We start from the raw sequence: 18,701 nt of genomic DNA, 5'->3' as shown, positions 1-18,701 counted from the left end.
GAGTCTTGTGCACTGGGAAGACGCTCTTTTTTAAATAGGTACTCCAGGTGAACACCATTAACTGTTAAATATCATTTGCTGCAAAACAAATATGTTTAGCTGTTACCTAACAATTCCTTAATTAAAGAGCCCATTAAGACTTAAGAACACTCACAGTCCATGAGTAATTTCTATCCAAATCAAATCCGTGTGGGGTTCCAAAAATTGTCACTCAGTTCACACTACCTTTCTGGTGCTCGTGTTTTGTCAGCAAATACAAATAATTCAAACAAGTTATTGTTGGTGGGGCTGCCCCCGTCCCCTGGGACTCACTTAACATCTATAAATTCACAGAAAAAAATAAAAAATTGATTCTAAAGGAAGATATTACAAAGTGGCAGGTGGTAATGGTAATTCTGGCTGTATTAATTAGCCATATAATATACCATGGTGGCCTCCAAGATATCCTTTTCTTTCTTTTTAGTACACCTGCCCCCATAGAAAGAGAAATTAATGACTCTAAAAGAAGATATTATCAAATCCGTGTGAGGTCCACACGCATTCACAGGGAGCAGAGCAATATTGACTGACTAATTAAGTTGAATTAGTTATGTCCCAATTCCCAAATCCTTGATGTTTGAGAATTGATTTCTAATTAAACCTCTTTGATCTCTTCTGAGTAGTCCCATTCATTCTCTTGCAAGAGTTGAGCATCGATCCTTCTTTATTCCCCAACCAGATCAGAGAGAGAGAGAGATATGGCTGAAGCAAAATTAGTGGTCAGTGGTGTGGGTGAGATCCTGAAGCTGGTGATGTCCAAGGCAAACGAGGAGATTGGGCTTGTGTGGAATGTCAAGGAAGAGCTGAACAAGTTAATAAGCACTGTGACTGCCATCCAAGCATTACTACATGATGCTGAAAAACAACAAGAAGAAAAGGAGACTGTGAGACTTTTCCTGAAAAGGCTTAAAGATGTTGTTTATGATGCTGAAGACGTTTTGGATGAATTCGATTTCCAAACCACAAGATTGAAGGTGACAAACAGCAAGGTGAGCTACTTCTTCTTGCACTCAATTTCAGTTCCTTTTAAGTCAAAGATGGCTAAAAAGATCAAGAAGATAAACATTTACGTGTTCTACATTTACGTAATTGTGGAATTAAAGAGTTACCATCCTCCATTAAGAAGTTGAAACACTTAAGGTACTTTAACCTCAGGGGCAATCCAATTGAAGCATTACCTGCATCTATCACCAGCCTTTACAATCTGCAGACACTGGACTTTTTACTTTGTCCTGTAAAACATCTTCCTCTAGATATGAGAAAAATGGTAAACTTGAGGCAACTTATAGTTTTTCAAAAGGATGGATTATGTTTGATTAGTCAAATGCCAATTGAGATTGGAAGATTAATCTGCCTTAATAATTTACTGACATTTGTTGTGGGCCACAAAAGGGGGCAGTGTATCAAAGAGTTGCAACACCTGGACCTCGGAGGAGTTTTAAATATCTACAATCTTGAGAACGTGAGAAGTAGAGGGGAAGCAGAAGATGCAAATTTAATGGGGAAAGAAAAGCTTGTTGGGTTGCATCTATATTGGGGAAGTGGTATTAATTGGGGTGGTGATAGTAGTAGTAGTTCGTCTATGTTAATGGGAAATGAAAATAAAAAAACCGTTGTTGAAGAAGATGATCATGTACTAGAAGGTCTTCGACCTCATTCGAATCTGAAAGAACTGTCAATCGAAAACTTTGGAGGTGAAAATTTACCTGGATGGATGATGAGTACTGGGTGTGAGTTATTTCTCCCTAATTTGGTGAAACTCTATCTACAAAACTGCGAGAGATTGGAGTGTGTCCCATCACTTGGACGGCTACCATCTCTTAAGGTTCTTCATATAAAGGGAGTGAAAAGGATGAAGAGTCTTGGAAGTGAGTCGTATGATGGTGGGGATGGCCGTAGCATTAATGGAAGAGCTACAACATTATTCCCTTCATTGGAAGAACTTTCCCTAGGACGGACAGTTGCTTAGCTTAGAAGAATGGAGGGAAGCAGCAACAGCACAACAAGAAGGCTCATTATCATTAGATTGCCCTAATTCCTTCCCTCGCCTTAAGAAGATATTTGTTAAATATTGCCCCATGTTGGTGACCATGCCTAGTCGGTTTCCTTCTCTTAAATCACTCATAATCGAAAGCAGTAATGGCATCCTGCTAAGTTTAGTCGTGGAGGTTCCTTCTCTTAGCAGACTAGAAATAGTTGAAGTGCCAGAGCTCAAGTTTTTGCCAAAGGGATTACTACTGCACAATAATATCCAAGTGTTACTTATTAAAAACTGTCCCAACCTTGAAGAAATTATTACGCCCCCAAGTGATGAGGATGAGGATGAAGCTGATCATGAGGGTGTGCAAAAAGTAGTAGTCCAGCTCCCATCATCATCTCTTGAAAAAGTGTAGGTAAGTGATTGCCCTTCTTCTCTGACGTCATTGCCAGATCTACGAGTTCTGCACCACTCTGTTCGGAATTTTTTATTTTCTACGCTATCACACCCTCCGCACCCTTGAATTGTTGAGTATTGGTAGATTTTCATCGGATCTGGATTCTTTTCCCTACTTAATTGGAGCCTCTCCAACACTTGCCCTCCCTTCGAAGCTTACATATTGAAGGCTAGTCTAAGCTATCGTCTCTTCCTGAGCAACTTCAAGTAGTCTCACCCAATTACAAAGGTTGGGAATACATGTGTTTCATAGTTTGACAGCTCTGCCGGAGTGGCTCGGGAAAGTTTCTTCTTCGCTTCGAGTGCTGTTTCATAATCTGATGTATCTTCCAAAAGAGGAGGAGGAGGAAGGACTGCGATGCTTCACCGTACTATAGTGCTTGACTATTGTAAGTTGCCCACTTCTCAAAGAAAGATGCATCAGGGGAAGAGGCGAGGAGTGGCCTAAGATTAAACATATTCAAAACATCAAAATTGATGGCCAATACATAACATGTAGTACGTAGTAATTAATGGTGCTCCAGCTCGATCATCATCATCAGTCTTTCTTCTTCAAAAATTAATAAATCAGCAGCGAGAGCAAGTAATTAGTCATCTAGCTAGCTAGCTAGCTAGCTACTACTCTTCTTAATTCCATGTCTCTAATATATATTTATCTCATCTGAATCATCCATCATCATCATCATCATCATCATCATATATATCATTCACAATATTCACTAATTCATACTCTTTTTTTACTATTATTTATTTTTAACTCTTCTCTTTAGTGACAGGGTAATTAAATAAAAGAAATGTTCGAAGATGCTTGGTGGATCAGGCAGGCCTAATTCTTCAAAGTACTTTTGTTGGATTTTAGTAGTTTCTCGATCTTGCCCAAGCAAGGATCGATTCTGGTATCTTTCTCAATTATTTCTTGATTTTTATTGTACATTCCGGTTGTCTCTTCACCTCAAACTTCAATTTATTCTTTATTTATTAGGTCTCTATATATCATCGATCTACACTCTCTTTATCTGTATGTTGGATAAACTGCATCCATTGTTAAATATTGTACCTTCAAGAATTTCTGCTTTTTATTAATTTACCCCTACCATTTTCAGATTTGTAACAATTTTTATTAAACAAGTTTCATTAATTTTCAATAATAATGTAAGTTTATTTCCATTCCATATCATATGTTGAATTGGAGGAATATTATACACTATTTGAATTGAATTTTTCTCTTCTTAAAATCTCCAATTAATCTTAATCGTTAACCCAGCTAACCACCTAATTACAAACCAAACAGCTAGTACAATAAAATAAAAAAAATTATTTGAAATCTAGTTTATTATTGTAATTAAAAGCACAGCTAGTAGCCTCTATTTAATTGTGCCCAATACTCTCTGTAGCTCCGATATATTTCTGAGAATCTTCATGTTATCTTGAGACGCTGCTTCAAATACTCCAATCCATGTAGTTTATTAAACTTCCACTTAAGGAATCATCCTTAGTTTTTTTGGTATTCAGAGTGAGTAGGATCTTGAACTCTTAGTTTACTTAAGTATCAACAAGAACTCTTACAAATGCCTTTGCTTTTAAGTATTTCTATTTTCCAAAAGAGGAGATTCTGATTTTCAATAAGAACTCTAAGCTTACTTACAGAATCAACAAGAACTCCAAGTAAACAAAAATCTCTAACAGATCGACAGCTAGCAATTATGCATTTAGACTCACATTTAGGGAATCATTTCATGAATTAGAACACATCAAACAGTTAATCTCATGTGTTGGATACTTTTGTTTCTTTTGTAACCACGAAAACATGACGCATCAATAAAGTGACTCTTGGAAAATTAACGGTTTGACAAGAAAAGACCTGTTGCTGCATGTATTGTCTATTAAGCACTTCTACAGTGGAAATCATTTGAAGCAGACAAGGCAAGCATATTTGATCGGAGAATCCATGCAATCCAGTCAACTATCAAGTTAGTACTTTCCCCTGTTTCAAGCCTATCGAATATGTTATTGATATTCTACATTAAGTGATCAAGTAGAATTATCTATTTTTGACTGATGAAGTGGGTTTGACATGTGGGAGTGGTTTCCTGTATAACTCCTTACAGAATCAAGAAAACATCAATGATCTTGCCTATTGGCTCTCAACAACATCGAAACTTTTGTTTCTTGTACAAAATATGCTCAAGACAAACAACACACCAAGAAAAGCTTCAGAGCATGCTCCAACCTAACTCATCACTCTGTTTTATAGAATGACACAACTAAAAGCTCTCTAGTACTATCTTTTCAAATTTATTTCTTAATAATGAATATCAAAATTAAGATGCTTTAAATTTTTTGTCTTCGGCCCTCTGTTCATTCCCCTCAGGCATGGGGATTTCAAGTGGGTACAGTGGAATGGTAGGCAAAATAGATTTCCAATCAAGAGCTGAACCTAAATTACCCTGCCCTCTTATTTAAGCAACATTTAATTGCATGTGTAGAGAAAATATATGGGACGATCTGTGAGAGTTTAAAAATGAGATTCGTCTATTCTTGAACTTGTGCATTCAAGTAGCATTTGTATAAACATGAATCAATTAATGGAACAGGATTGAATCTACCTAAGACTAATTACCAAAAAAAAAAAAAAAAAATCTACCTAAGACTAAATTCTCAAGTACAACTACAGGCACCAAGATCAACAAGAGCCAGATCAATACGAGGATCCTCCAAAAATTCTCAATCAAATATAGTTACAAAACAATAAGCATCAAGCATACACTGGCAAAGCATAGTCGGAAGCCTTGATTGCGCGTTAGCCATAACGTGTGAGAATTATGTAAGTCGGACTCTTCATTCATCTACTATTTTACAGATGATTCCAAAAGGGGATTCTCTAACCACTTTGTAATTATTTTTGAGATGTGTAGGTCCCTACATAACCATAAGGAAGACTTTCAGCTGCGTGTTCTCCTTCATAAATGTGCAGCTTTTTAACAGGTTTGTAGCTTCTCCAATTTAAATACAAAAGCTATTCATTCCATGTTCTTGTATCCCCAACTATAATCAATTGATTCATGTGGATTTATAATCCTTTTTTTAGGAATGTGACTAGGGAATTGAAAATCCTCTAGCGATGGGATCAAATCCCAAATGAGGATTTTATATTCCCACCAACTTTGTAACTCACTATTTTTTTTTGTAGAATTGTTAGCTAGAGAAAATACCCTTCCAAACCCAAATACCATTTAGTTGGACATTTTAATTTGAGAAGAGTGGAGCTTGGGAAAGTATCTCTCCCTCAAGATCTTGGCCCATTGATAATTTCACCTATGAAAAGCCCAAATCAATTTTGTTAAAAGACTTGAAGTCGATTTTCTTTGCTGCATTAATTTTTGGACCAAGTTTTTCTTTAGTGGCGGTCCTTTAATCACGGGGCTTCAGATAAATGTGGGAAGATATTTTAGGGAACATATTAAAAGCTTACAAGGGTTTGTGAACCCTAGGATGATATGGTGAATGGGGAAGGAAACTTTCTCCTTAATTTTCACCATTCCAAAATTGAGAATCGACAGGATTGAAGCAATAGCCGATTCTCATTCGAATTAAAATGGTTCAGCCGATCTTGGACGTTCATGTTTTTTTTTGGGGTGCAGCTCTAGATGAGTTCGGCTCTAGAGTTTTTGGAACCAATTCCAATTCAATCCGGATGAGAATCGATAGGGGCTTATGGTCGAATTGGAATCGATCATGATTGATTTTGATTTCAGCCGTTCCAAAATGATCCATCGATCTCTGATTCCAAGTCACGATGGATTGAATCATTGAAGTGATTCCATGTAGAACCAAATTAAAATTATTTGTTTATGATTCCAAGAGTATGAACAATGGAACCGAATGTTGATAACTTTGAACCGAAATGGATGTAAACTAGCTAACAATAAACGAACCGGTTGACACCTTAAGTCCGATCGCAAAAATGGCCTACCTAGATTTAAAACCTTTTTTTTTTTATAAGAAAAGAAAAATATATTACTAGAAAGATAAAAGAGTCTATACAATAATCTGATGGACAACATGTTTTTTCTTAACGACTACATAGGTTGTCAAAAATTTTGTTAAGGCTAGTAATGTATATGTTCTAGGAAAAGGTGATTGAAATGCCTTTAGTGTCATCAGTCGCTTGAGACAAAAGGGGAATCAATTTCCATGGTCACACCGCAGAAGTTGGGACTTGACGCATAGTAGAAATTCCTCGGTTGCAGCACTATATTTCCTTGATGGTGTAGTCTAGCTGAGATGCATAGTGAAGACCTTTAACAAATCCAAAAATTTTTGTCTTTTAAAAATTGTTAGTACTATTACTAAGATTTGTCCCTCCAATTCTATCGGGAAAAAAAACCACAACTATTAATCATGTGAAACAAAAAAGAGTTATTATTTTTAATTTGTAATTTTATTGTCTTATTAGAGTAATTTGGCTGTCGTTACACCCCTCACGTTGATCAACTGCTCATGGTGTTTGTCCAAAAGTAATGACATCGTTTTCAATCTATTTTAATGGTATGCTTTCAAAATAGTTTGAAAATCTATTTTTACCCTTCAAATTAAACATTTTTTAGAATAAGGAATTAGGGCTTCATATTGATTTTGAAGGAGGAATGAAGGATTTTTCTTTCCCTCCTGTTCTTTCCATCTTGTTTGCAATATTCATGAGGTTTATTTATTTATTGGAAGAAAGAACACTAACCGGTGTTATATGTGGGAATGCGCTCAAGCACAGCCCAACACGAAAAGACCGTTGCACCCCCTGGACCTTTCCACCTTTCCAGTGGTAGCAGTCTTTTCATGCTGGATTGTGTTTGAGAGCAGGTACACACCCACACACAGCATTGGTTAGCACTCCTTTTCCCTTATTTATTTATTTGCTTGTTGGACAAGAGATTGCTAATTGGTCGTGTAGCCCCTACACCAGCACGGGCTCAGTAAAAGACATCAACATTGATAGAATTTTTTATTTCAAAAAGGGCTGTGCAATAATTGTGTACGTTTCCGTGTTCCAGTGTTTGGGCACCTGAACCACACTACCAAGCAACCTTCTTTTTCTATTATTTATGTATTTATTTTTTTATTTTCAGCATCATAGAATTAGAGGAAACTCAACCATGAGACATTTTTATCATTCTTATGAATACAAAGCTCCTACAGGATAGTTTTGATTTCTACTCTTTCTATTTTGCTTGCAAAATAGAGAACTTACAGGTCGATAGTATTGCGCAATGGGTTTTGAGTTTCTGTTACTAGCGTTTGTGGGAGCTCTCTTTTCTTAAAGATCTTCTATCCAATTGTCGTTCAATTTTTGCCTAGTGAGACTAAAAAAATTTTCCCTTTAAGGATTAGCACCAAAGAAAAAAAAAATCTTGAATTTGGCTTATTTTCAATGAAATTCTCGACATGTACTAATGCTAAGTCTCCATTGAAACTTGATACTGAGTTGGGGCTGCTTGGGCATACATGTGTGCAAAATCAAGGTTAGGATATTTAGACAATTAGTGTGTGTCTATCAAACACAACAGTTTTATGTGTAATTGTCCAGTCATTGGTTTTGATACTCTTTTATTGATATACAATGGATTAGGTTACTTAGCGGTGATTTTATTCAATGCTTGCAAGGTCCATTGTGAATGTGAATAGTGTGGGGGATAAAGTGTAATGAAAATTTCTACCATTGGGGGTTTTCAAGTTATGCCTTTTGTACTGTTTTCTTTTAGTACAATTAAAGATAATTTAAAGGCTACCTTTTATGATCACACCACTTGACATGATCTTAACTGTTAAGTGTAATCTCCATACTTAGCTCATCTTTAAAAGAGAAGCTATGGTTGAAACTCTAATTGCACAACACATATAATTAAAGAAAAGAGTTGAAAAAAGACCAAAAAAATCTTCTTCTTCAAGTTTGGGATTCTACCAATGGAGAGGGTGCATTTGACGGATATTGTGTTTGAATGAACAAGAATATCTTCCTCTTCTTCTTCTTCATTCTTTTGGAAAAACATGTCATCAATGTGTTATAGGTAACCACGAATCTCTATCGTTAATGTATGTGTTCATCGAGATCATTGGCTGTAAAAATTTTGTGATCTATATTGTATCGAAACACTTCCGCTGCACCTTCAAGTGGTATCAAAGCGGGGTTCTTCGATAAATACAAGATTCTAATAATGTGTTCGCCATGAAAATTCTGGTTTTGGGGTAAAGAGAATTGATCTCCTCCTTTTCTTCTATTTATTTATTTATTTTTTTCAGACAAGAGATGGCAGCGCCTTCTAAGGGCTGCAGTTTTGATCTAAAAGGAAGAAGAGGAGGGAGCCCACAGCCATGGTGGCTGCGAGTTCCCTCTTCAAACCGAGATGGGAGGAGAGAGAGGAGGCCGTGGGTAGCGGGTCGAGTGGCTTGCTGCCGCTGCCGGTTATCCGTGGGAAGCACACCGCCCCTGCACCCTAACATAGGGGGGCACAAAATGAACGCCACATCCCTGGCATCCCAAAAATGCAGTGGTCATTTTGCACGCCCTATGTTAGGGTGCAGAGGCGGTGTGTCTAGCGTGACCGGGTGGTGTTCTTTCTCCCTAATAGTATAAATGTAAATGATTCAAATAGAAAGAGATCGGCCTCCGGCTTGGCATGTTAAGTGTGTAAAAGCTTCCTAGCACATAACTTTAAACCTACCCAAAGATCTGAGAAGACCCCTGTCCTATCCATCATGAGTCAATTTTCTCTTCTAAAAGGGGAGACATGTACGGGTCCTAAACTCTTATCTAGCTAGCAACTCCCAAAAGTAAGAACCCTTATCCCTCTCTCTCTCCCAATGCGAGAATCGTCATACAACAACCAAAGGATAGAGGCGTATAGCCTCCGAGCCATATATCTAGTTTTCTAATCCAGACATAGCACCTAGTTGGACAATGTAGGTTTGTTAATGTAGCACACCACCACCCCCCCCCAAAAAAAAAAAAAAAAAGAGCTTATGACACAAATAGTTATATGGCATCCACACATTCTTAAACTTTATAATATTTGTCACAGCTGAACAAAGAATATTCTCTGAACATTTTTGTTAAAATTTTTCATACGATATAGCGACTCATATCCTATAAACACTATTGAACACCAAGAAGATGAAGTTTAGAGCAACATGGCACCTATTGAACAAGCTTCAAGAACTAAAAAAGCCTTTCTCCCTCAAGCTTTCAACTGTTTCCTTCAGGCTCACCTCCAAAGGGAAGAATTTTATCCCCAAGCTTTCTACTTTCTCCTGGGAAAATTGGAAGGTTGGCATATAAGGCTTCTCATCAGCACACCTGCCAAGAATGAAAATCAACATTTATCTTCTCAATAGAGAGAACACTAGAACAGTATACATTAAATCACCAAACAAAAATCATTCAAAGGGCTCATAAGGGAAGAAATACAAGAGTTGAGATTGTTTGTCTTACGTTGGTGCTCTTCCTTATTTACCTTAGATATAGCATGTAATACAGGTTAAAAGCAGGTCAACAACAAAGCAAACTAAGGGTAATTGTTGGACATGTGTGTCAATTAAAACCAATTTGAATAGTTTAAATTGAATTAATTCTTGTCATTTTTGTGTATTTGTATATGCCCTAAGGTTAGACCTTTAAGTTGATCGCAACTAGGGACTGAAATTGCAATATTTTTTGGTAAATAAAAGGGAGACAAGAATTAAACCCTAGTAGGATCACCCAATAGGATCTCACCAATTGGCTTATGAACCTCACTTAGGATTAAGGTTCCCTCATCTATATATTGAAACTTAAGGGGAAGGAGAATGGATCGATCCAAAGAAATTTGAGTTATAAATTTGTCTCTTTTTTCTCCTACGGTTAGGGTTTTAAACCCTAGTCTCCAGACTGCAGTGTGGAGACACCAAACAAGTGTTGAAATCCTTAAGAGGTCTAAAGGAATGTCCAACAGTGTCTAGACGTCTCTGACACTGCATGCAGGGGCATGTAAAAACCTACAGGGAGATGTGTCCTACAAATTATATTGAAATATGACGGTCTGTGACTACAAGAAGTTGAATATCATATCTCAGTTCATATATCAAAGTTCAAAATGTAAAATTACACATAAAACATAATTTACTTGATAAATTGGTGTCAGTAAAAAGGGATCCAATATATCACCAGAAGTAACTATAAATTAGCGTCATCTTATTTATTTCTGTTAATATTCCAACAATTGACATCTGGATAGAAAAACTTACTTCTCAGGAAGGTGCAAAGTTGGATAAAGTTCATGCAAAGTTTTCACAATCTCTGAACAATGAGCAACTCTCTCAGCTAAAACATATCTTCCATTGGCTGAAGGAATCTCAAATGCCTGAATATGTGCATTTGCAACATCTTTAACATTAACCCATCCTAATGTTTCATTGAGAAATGTTTCTGTTCCTGCAGCAGTTAAAACATTGGCTCTTATTTCACAAGAGTGACATAACAAAATAAAATACAAGGTCAAAAAATGGACTTTGGTATTTCTTTCTAAAAACAGGTAACATATTCCCTTAAATAACTAGTAAATCTGATCATAGTTGTCAAGGTGTTGCCAAGGTGATGCCAAGACAACAAGGTACCCCTTCAGGTCCAAGGTGACAAATTACAAGAATACCTTAGAATTATTATGAAATGGCATTCTTGTAATTTTGTGAACCATTAAGTTTATTTATTTATTTATTTTTTTTGGTTTTATGCTAAAGTTTGATCATTGAAATGGTTGTTCTTTCCTCTATCACATGGACCTAGTTATCTTCCATGTTTGCCATGTTGCCAGGGACGCGACCATGAGAGGAAAAAAAACTTTAATAATAGGAAAGCATACCATTTATTAAGTTCAGAATAAATCCTGTAGTTGCATTTAGTGTTGGCTGTAAAAGAGGACCAATCACCATGAATGGATTTATTGTAATCATGTCCATCCCTTTCTCTTTTGCAAATTTCCAGGCAGCCTCCTCAGCCAAGGTCTTCGAAAGTACATACCAATTCTATACGAGAATAAGAAGCTCATTAGATATACTGGACTAGTAAATTAGTAAATCCACAACATATTAATATTTTCATGGGAAAAGGTTTCAGACAACGCCAGCTCAAAAATTAAATTGCACACCCCCCACATATCACTTTGTTCATGTGAGGGGGTGATATGCCATAAGTGCCCCTCCCCCTTTTGTCAGATTCCAAAGGGGGTTCCCTTATCTGCCCAAAACTGCACTAAGGTAGTGTAGGGAACCCTCTCTCTATTTTCAGTATGGACAGTTAAATTAAAATATGTATTTATCCCTAAAAAAATCCATAAAATGAAATTTCAAAACAATTTAAGTGGGATAGAAAATTGAGTCGAAGTAAGTCATTCACAGAACCAAGTGCAAGGCCTAAAGGGCCCAGACACTAAGAGCTAAACAACACTCCACAACCACACACACCTCAATCTCTTTGCAAAACTCTGGATCTGAAAACCAAGTCTCATCAACTACCACATCTGGAGTTTTAGGTCTTCTATTGTATGCAACTGCAGCTACAGAGGATGTTACAACCACTCTTTTAACAGACGGAGCCTTTGCACAGGACCCAAGAACATTAAGTGTCCCCTTTAATGCTGGATCAATTAATTCGTCCTGAAATGCATAGTGAAATAGAGAATGGACATGTATCAGAACAGTCACGAATGGTTAATATGAATATAGAACATTTATACTTGGAAACAAAAAAATGTAAATACCCAAGGGAATGATTTAACTATATGATGAAAATCCTGAGACCACATCAGGTCCATTTTCATCATTCCAATGGTTACTGAGAAGCTAGTCAAAATGGTTACTGAGATGCTAGTCAAACATAAATTTTAGAAGAAGCAACAACCCATTATGGAGCCAAGGAAGACAGAGATGCCAAACAGCATTAAACAGGCAAAAATAGTCCATGCAAAAAATTCATGGACAATCCAAACAGCTCTTCCCTTCTTGTAACTCACACAAAATGCATATGTCAGGCTCTGGTTCCCCAAGTCTGAAGGACATTTTTAGAAAAAGCAAACCTGAGGTCTAGAAGTGCTTCCCAAATCAATCTAAAGATAAGGTTATGCCCAAGATCAGGTAGAGTCAGGCCAGTACCAGGTCTAGAAGTGCTTCCCAAATCAATCTAAAGATAAGGTTATGCCCAAGATAGGAAACAAAACTGCATGCATAGTAACTTTCAAAGTGATAAAATTCAATAAACATTCCCTTCAAATGAACAAAAAAGGGTGTACCCAGTGCATGAGGGTCCCGCCACTGCGGGGTCTGGGGAGGGTCATAATGTACGCAGCCTTATCCCCAGACCATTAAAAAAGAGAAAAAAAAAGCTTATAATCATGCAGAACAAAGCCAAGAGAGGTAGGGGGTGGGGAAGGAAGTCCAGCACAGTACCATAGGATCTAGGCGATCAGAAAATAAAGAAATGGACAGTAACAATTCGTAGCTAAGAAAAGTTATAAAATGCTAAATAGCAGTTGAAACTATCTCAAGGATGTAATGGAAATGAACCTGTGGATTCTCGACTACGAAATAAACTGGAGATGCTGTATGGAAAACACCTTCACATCCATCCACTAAAGAATCAAACGATCCTTCCTCCAATAGGCTCGCTTTGAATAAATGAAGTCTTTCCTTTGCCCCATCAAGAGCAAGTAAATGTTCAGTCTTCTTTGGATCATCTGTGATGGCATATGAACTGAATTTAATGAATTTAAACAAAAGTAACACAGGCATCTTTGGCCTGCAAAGATAAGTTAGACATTCAAATGTTTAATTGTGTCACAAGTGTGATGCCAAACAGTCATGATGGAATGGCGAGACGATGGCTGAGTGACATTTTATTTGTGGTTCATCCTTAAAACATAACCTGGAAGTATGAACTTTACTTGGACTTTCTATCACCTAATGTAGAACAGGAAATCAATGAAAGAAGTTGGCTATCATCTTGAATCTAATTTGGGAGGAAACAGCTATTATTCACCCCAAAAAAATTGGAAGGAAATATAAAGTCTTTAATGCACTCAGATGAGAATAATATGCTTTATGTGCATCAAAACAAAAAGAAACAGGGGAAACAATCTCCAAGATATATATATATATCGAAATTGCTGGGGTTACAAAACTGGAAACTGTGCTATTACTAGAAATCCAAGTGATGAAAACAAAATTATGGTAGACCAAACATCATTTGTGGGCAGGACTCCATAAGACTACCTGGATTCAGGACTGAGGGAGACTGAAAACAGAGATTCAAGAAGATATAAAGGGCTTCGCATTCATCAACAAAACTATCAAGTTAGAAGTTGCAACGTTAAATGTCAGTGAGGAAGAGTAAAAACCAGCATACTCTAGTAATGGATGACATTTGAGGCAAAACATTGAAATAGGTGATGCTATAATTCAAAACAGACTCAAAATAGAACTAATTGGAAGTATTTAGAAAGTAGCCCAAAATTGAATCTCGAAATGGAGGAGTAGAGACAACAGAGCATCTCTACGAAACAGTTAATATGAAGCTTAGTAACTGAAATAAGAATATAGAGATTCAAGAAGATATATACTAACTTGGGTCGCGAACAGAAGCTTTAACAGTGTATCCTTTGGCGAGCAAAAGCTTCACCAGCCATGAGGCGATGTAACCAGAAGCACCTGTGACGCATACCGTCTTCCCAGCACCAGCCATTGTTTCTGATTCCTTGGGTTCCCTTGTGGTCTTATTGCTGTATTTGGTTGCCGATTTGGAACAAACGAAATGGTGACAGAAGGAAGAAATGAATGGTTTAAGTAGGCAGCGGCGTTAGTAGGCAGCGTTTGCGCATCCTCCATATCAACCGCAGGATGCGTGACCCGTCTGAATTGACTCATGACCCTTTCTTCGTTGGAAGATAAAAGAATAGATAAACATTCCCTCTCACAGATTGTAGTTTCCGGGGCTCACCCTCTTCTGCGTACATTTCCTTATATTGCAGTCAAGAATTGATCGATAGGATAATCCCTGTTGCGTCAAAAAGTCACCTACAGACGGTGGTGGAGAATCCAAATCTGTTTTGTATTCATCGTGAAGTCCTTTTAGGAGAGTGAACCCTCATTGACAGGAACCTCGCTACTCTTGTAGTTTCCTGGTGGGAGTGGATCACTTCCAATTATAAATTGAACTGATCCGTTCCCACGTGGTGGTGGATTGCGTTGTTTTATAATTGAACTCCTTGCCGAAGCGGGTATGGGTACGGCCCGATGGGCCTTTAGTCGTTATAAGTAAATTATTGCCTGATGACATGGTGTGATGCCATTGGGCGACTAGATTTAGGTATATCATTCCCTATTATTCAACTCAATATTAGGTTTTTCCATAAAAAAAAAAAACTCAATATTAAGCTTCATCTTGATTTTGAAGGAGGGATGAAGGATTTTTCTTTCCTTTCATTTTGCAATATTCATGAGGTTTATTTATTTATTGGGAGAAAGAACGCTAACCGGTGCTCTGTGTGGGCGTGCACCCAAACACAGTCTACCACAAAAAGACCATCGCACCCCTAGACCTTTCCACCTTTCTAGGGGGTGGCGGTCTTTTCATGCCGGATTGTGTTTGAGTGCAGGCACACGCCCACACACACCATTGGTTAGCGTTCCTTGTCCCTTATTTATTTATTTGCTTATTGGGCAAGAGATCGCTACTTGGTCGTGTAGCCCCTACACCAGCACAGGCCTTGTAAATGACATCAACATTGATAGAATTTTTTTATTTCAGGCTGGGCTGTGCAATAATTCTGTACATTCCCGTGTTCATGTGTCTGGGCGCCAGAACCACACTACCAAACAACCTTCTTTTTCTCTTATTTATTTATTTTTTTATTTTCAGCATTATAGAATTAGAGGAAACTCAACCGCGAGACATTTTGATCATTCTTATGAATACAAAGCTCCTACAGGATAGTTTTGATTTCTACTCTTTCTATTTTGCTTGCAAAATAGAGAACTTACATGTCCACAGTATTGCGAAATGAGTTTTGAGTTTCCCTTACTAGCGTTTGTGGGAGCTCTCTTTTCTTAAAGATCTTCTATTCAATTGTCATTCAATTTTTGCCTAGTAAGACTAAAAAAAATTTCCCTTTAAGGATTAGCACCAAAGAAGAAAAAAATCTCGAATTTGGCTTATTTTCAATGAAATTCTCAACATGTACCAATGCTAAGGTTCCATTGAAACTTGATAATGAGTTGGGGCTGCTTGGGCATACATGTGTGCAAAATCAAGGTTAGGTTATTGTTAGGATATTTAGACATTTAGTGTATGTCTATCAAACACAACAATTTTATTATGTGTTTATTGTAATCATTCTTTTATGTGTAATTATCCAATTTTACTGTTATTTGTTCTCAACTATAGACAGACTTAGACACTACTAGGATCGTTGTATTGTATATTTTCCCAAATGAGAATTGGTATGAAAATATAAATACGAGCACATGAACACTGCTGATCCATAGAAATTCTTAAATGGTGCACCACTAGTTGTGTTTGGCAAACTGGAATTTCTAGTAGTTACTGTTGTATTCATGTTTTGAGTGTTTATGATGTGCCATTGATTGATGTCTACTGACAAGACTGATTACATACAGACCGCTCAGCATATAGGATATGAATGTGAATAGAGTTGACACTCAATAAGGTTTTCATTGCCCGTTTAGAGAGAACAACCAAGTGAGAGAATTGTCGGATTGTGACTGGTCTAAATCCGAGGCCCGATAGTTATTTTGTAAAATGTTTGCAAAAGTATCAACCTTACCCCTTGCTTTGCAGGAGAGGCTATTTCCAAGTTCTAAATCCACAACCAACAGTTTGCGCCAAGGCTCACCCACCATGTATTTCATTATTATATTACATAATACTATTTTAAAAGTGTTTCAAATGTTTTTGGTCTAGTCATTGATTTTGATAATCTTTTATTGATGTACAATGGATTAGGTTACATAGTGGTGACTTTTTTCAATGCTTGCAAGGGGCCATTGTGAATGTGAGTAGTGTGGGGGATAAAGTGTAATGAAAATTTCTACCATTGGGGGTTTTCAAGTTATGCCTTTTATAATGTTGTCCTTTAGTACAATTAAAGATAATTTAAAAGCTACCCTTTATGATCACACCATTTGACATGATCTTAACTGTTAAGTGTAATCTCCATACTTAGCTCATCTTTAAAAGAGAAGCTATGGTTGAAACTTTAATTGCACAACACATATAATTAGAGAAAAGAGTTGAAGAAAGAACCAAAAAATCTTCTTCTTCTTCAAGCTTGGGATTCAATCATTGGAGAGGGTGCATTTGACGGAGATTGTGTTTGAATGAACAAGAATATCTTCTTCTTCTTCATTCTTTTGGAGAAACATGCCATCAATGTGTTATAGGTAACCACGAATCTCTATCGTTAATGTATGTGTTCATCGAGATCATTGGCTGTAAAAATTTTGTGATCTATATTGTATCGAAGCACTTCCGCTGCACCTTCAAGTGGTATCAAAGCGGAGTTCTTCGATAAATACAAGATTCTGATAATGTGTTCGCCATGAAAAATCTGGTTTGGGGGTAAAGAGAATTGATCTCCTCCTTTTCTTCTTCTCTTTATTTATCTATTTTTTGTCCGGACAAGCCCTTCTAAGGGCTGCAGTTTTGATCTAAAAGGAATATGAGGAGGAGGAGCCCACAGCCATGGTGGCTGTGAGTTCTCTCTTCAAACCGAGATGGGAGGAGAGAGAGGAGGTCGTGGGTAGCGGGCCGCGTGGCTTGCTGTTGCTACCGGTTATCCATTGGAAGCAGGCCACACGGCCTTGCTGCATGGCTGGTGTCCAATAAAAAAATGTCTATACCCAAAGTACGAGACTAGAGGTTGTGGCTTCACCATTAGTAGATCGCTTGTCTTCACACTAGACTCATGATTACTCCATGTGGCTAGCCCAAATTCTTTTTAATAAACTCACAAGATAAAAAGAGATGCCAGTCGGAATCTATTTCTTGTTTACAGAAGTAACATTATAAATTCCCTTCAAACCGTTAAGTTGTCTCATTGGAGTGGGTAACCAATTTCATGATTATTTAAATCAAAGCAGAATATTTTTCTTTTTCTTTTTTTAAATTCTGAAAATTAGAAATTAATTTTTTAGGTAGAAAAATCAAATTGATTTTATGAAGCTATAAATTAGCCAATGTTTCCGAATCAGAGAGGTTTTTACCGCTTTCTCTTCTCTCCAGCACTCTCAGACTGATCATATTGTTGCAATAAAACAAGCTTAGGAATGAATCTAATGGAAATTTAGGTCTCTATACGTTTGTATAACATATATAAACAAAGCCCCACTCAATATATATTGATCTTATTTTAAAAAAAAATCAGTTTCAAAAAAATAAAAATTTTAAACAGAAAAATAAAAAAGTGGGAGAGGGTTCCCTGAAAGGTAGTGTGGCCCCTGCGGAGCATGCACGGAAGCATAAATAGGGGTGAGATCTCCACCTCTCATGGGGGGCACAATAGTCATTTCGAGCCCTGTGTGTCTAGGTGCAAAAGCCACATTTCCTTTTCGAGTTCTTCTTCCCTGAAAAAATTGAAAACAAAAAAGTAAATCCTACACGGTGAAGTTGTCGATTGGCTTCAGGTGTCTAATATATTAAAGACTGAAGACCAACCGATATATATTTATCCTGTTTTAATTTTTTTTTACAAAATTAAGTTTAAGGGAAAAAAGGGTTTACCTTTTGTTATGTGCCTAATTGGGCTCACTTTAGTGTATGAGCACTAGAATGGGCCTACGTAGTATGGGATAGGTTAAAGGGCTTGATTTAATGCGTTCCGTCAGCTCTGAAACTTTTGGTTTATCGGTCAAGTACCTAACATTTGGTATCATAGCCGGGCACCACGTTACAGGGTCGAGTCATAGAAAGGATTACCTGGAGTAGAGTGAAAGCCGTCAAGAAAAGGCTACCTGCCTCCAGGCAAAAACCCTAGAGCAAAGTGGAGCAACTTGGAAAGGGCTACCTACCGCCAGAGTGAGGGCCGCCAAGGATGACGGCTACAGAAGCGTGATGGTTTGTCATGTGCCTAATGGGGCCCACGTTAGTGTACTAGCACTAGATTGGGCCAACCTAGTATGAGATAAGTTAAAG

General features: G+C 37.3%; 1 protein-coding gene across 1 annotated transcript in view; it reads right to left on the bottom strand.

The window, feature by feature from the left end:
- Nucleotides 1-18,701, bottom strand: part of LOC122642253 (phenylacetaldehyde reductase-like) — a 41,399-nt gene that overhangs the window by 9,663 nt on the left and 13,035 nt on the right. Inside the window, exons 3-8 of the mRNA XM_043835697.1 lie at nt 14,117-14,256; nt 13,061-13,230; nt 11,963-12,154; nt 11,362-11,524; nt 10,748-10,934; nt 9,663-9,821 (exon numbers count right to left, since the gene is read on the bottom strand). Of these exons, the coding sequence (XP_043691632.1) occupies nt 9,677-9,821; nt 10,748-10,934; nt 11,362-11,524; nt 11,963-12,154; nt 13,061-13,230; nt 14,117-14,234 (975 nt within the window). The 5' untranslated portion in view covers nt 14,235-14,256 and the 3' untranslated portion in view covers nt 9,663-9,676. The remainder of the gene's footprint in view (nt 1-9,662; nt 9,822-10,747; nt 10,935-11,361; nt 11,525-11,962; nt 12,155-13,060; nt 13,231-14,116; nt 14,257-18,701) is intronic.

Source organism: Telopea speciosissima, chromosome 10, assembly GCF_018873765.1.
Source record: "Telopea speciosissima isolate NSW1024214 ecotype Mountain lineage chromosome 10, Tspe_v1, whole genome shotgun sequence".
Taxonomy (NCBI): domain Eukaryota; kingdom Viridiplantae; phylum Streptophyta; class Magnoliopsida; order Proteales; family Proteaceae; genus Telopea; species Telopea speciosissima.
This window is presented reverse-complemented; position numbering and strand designations above follow the sequence as displayed.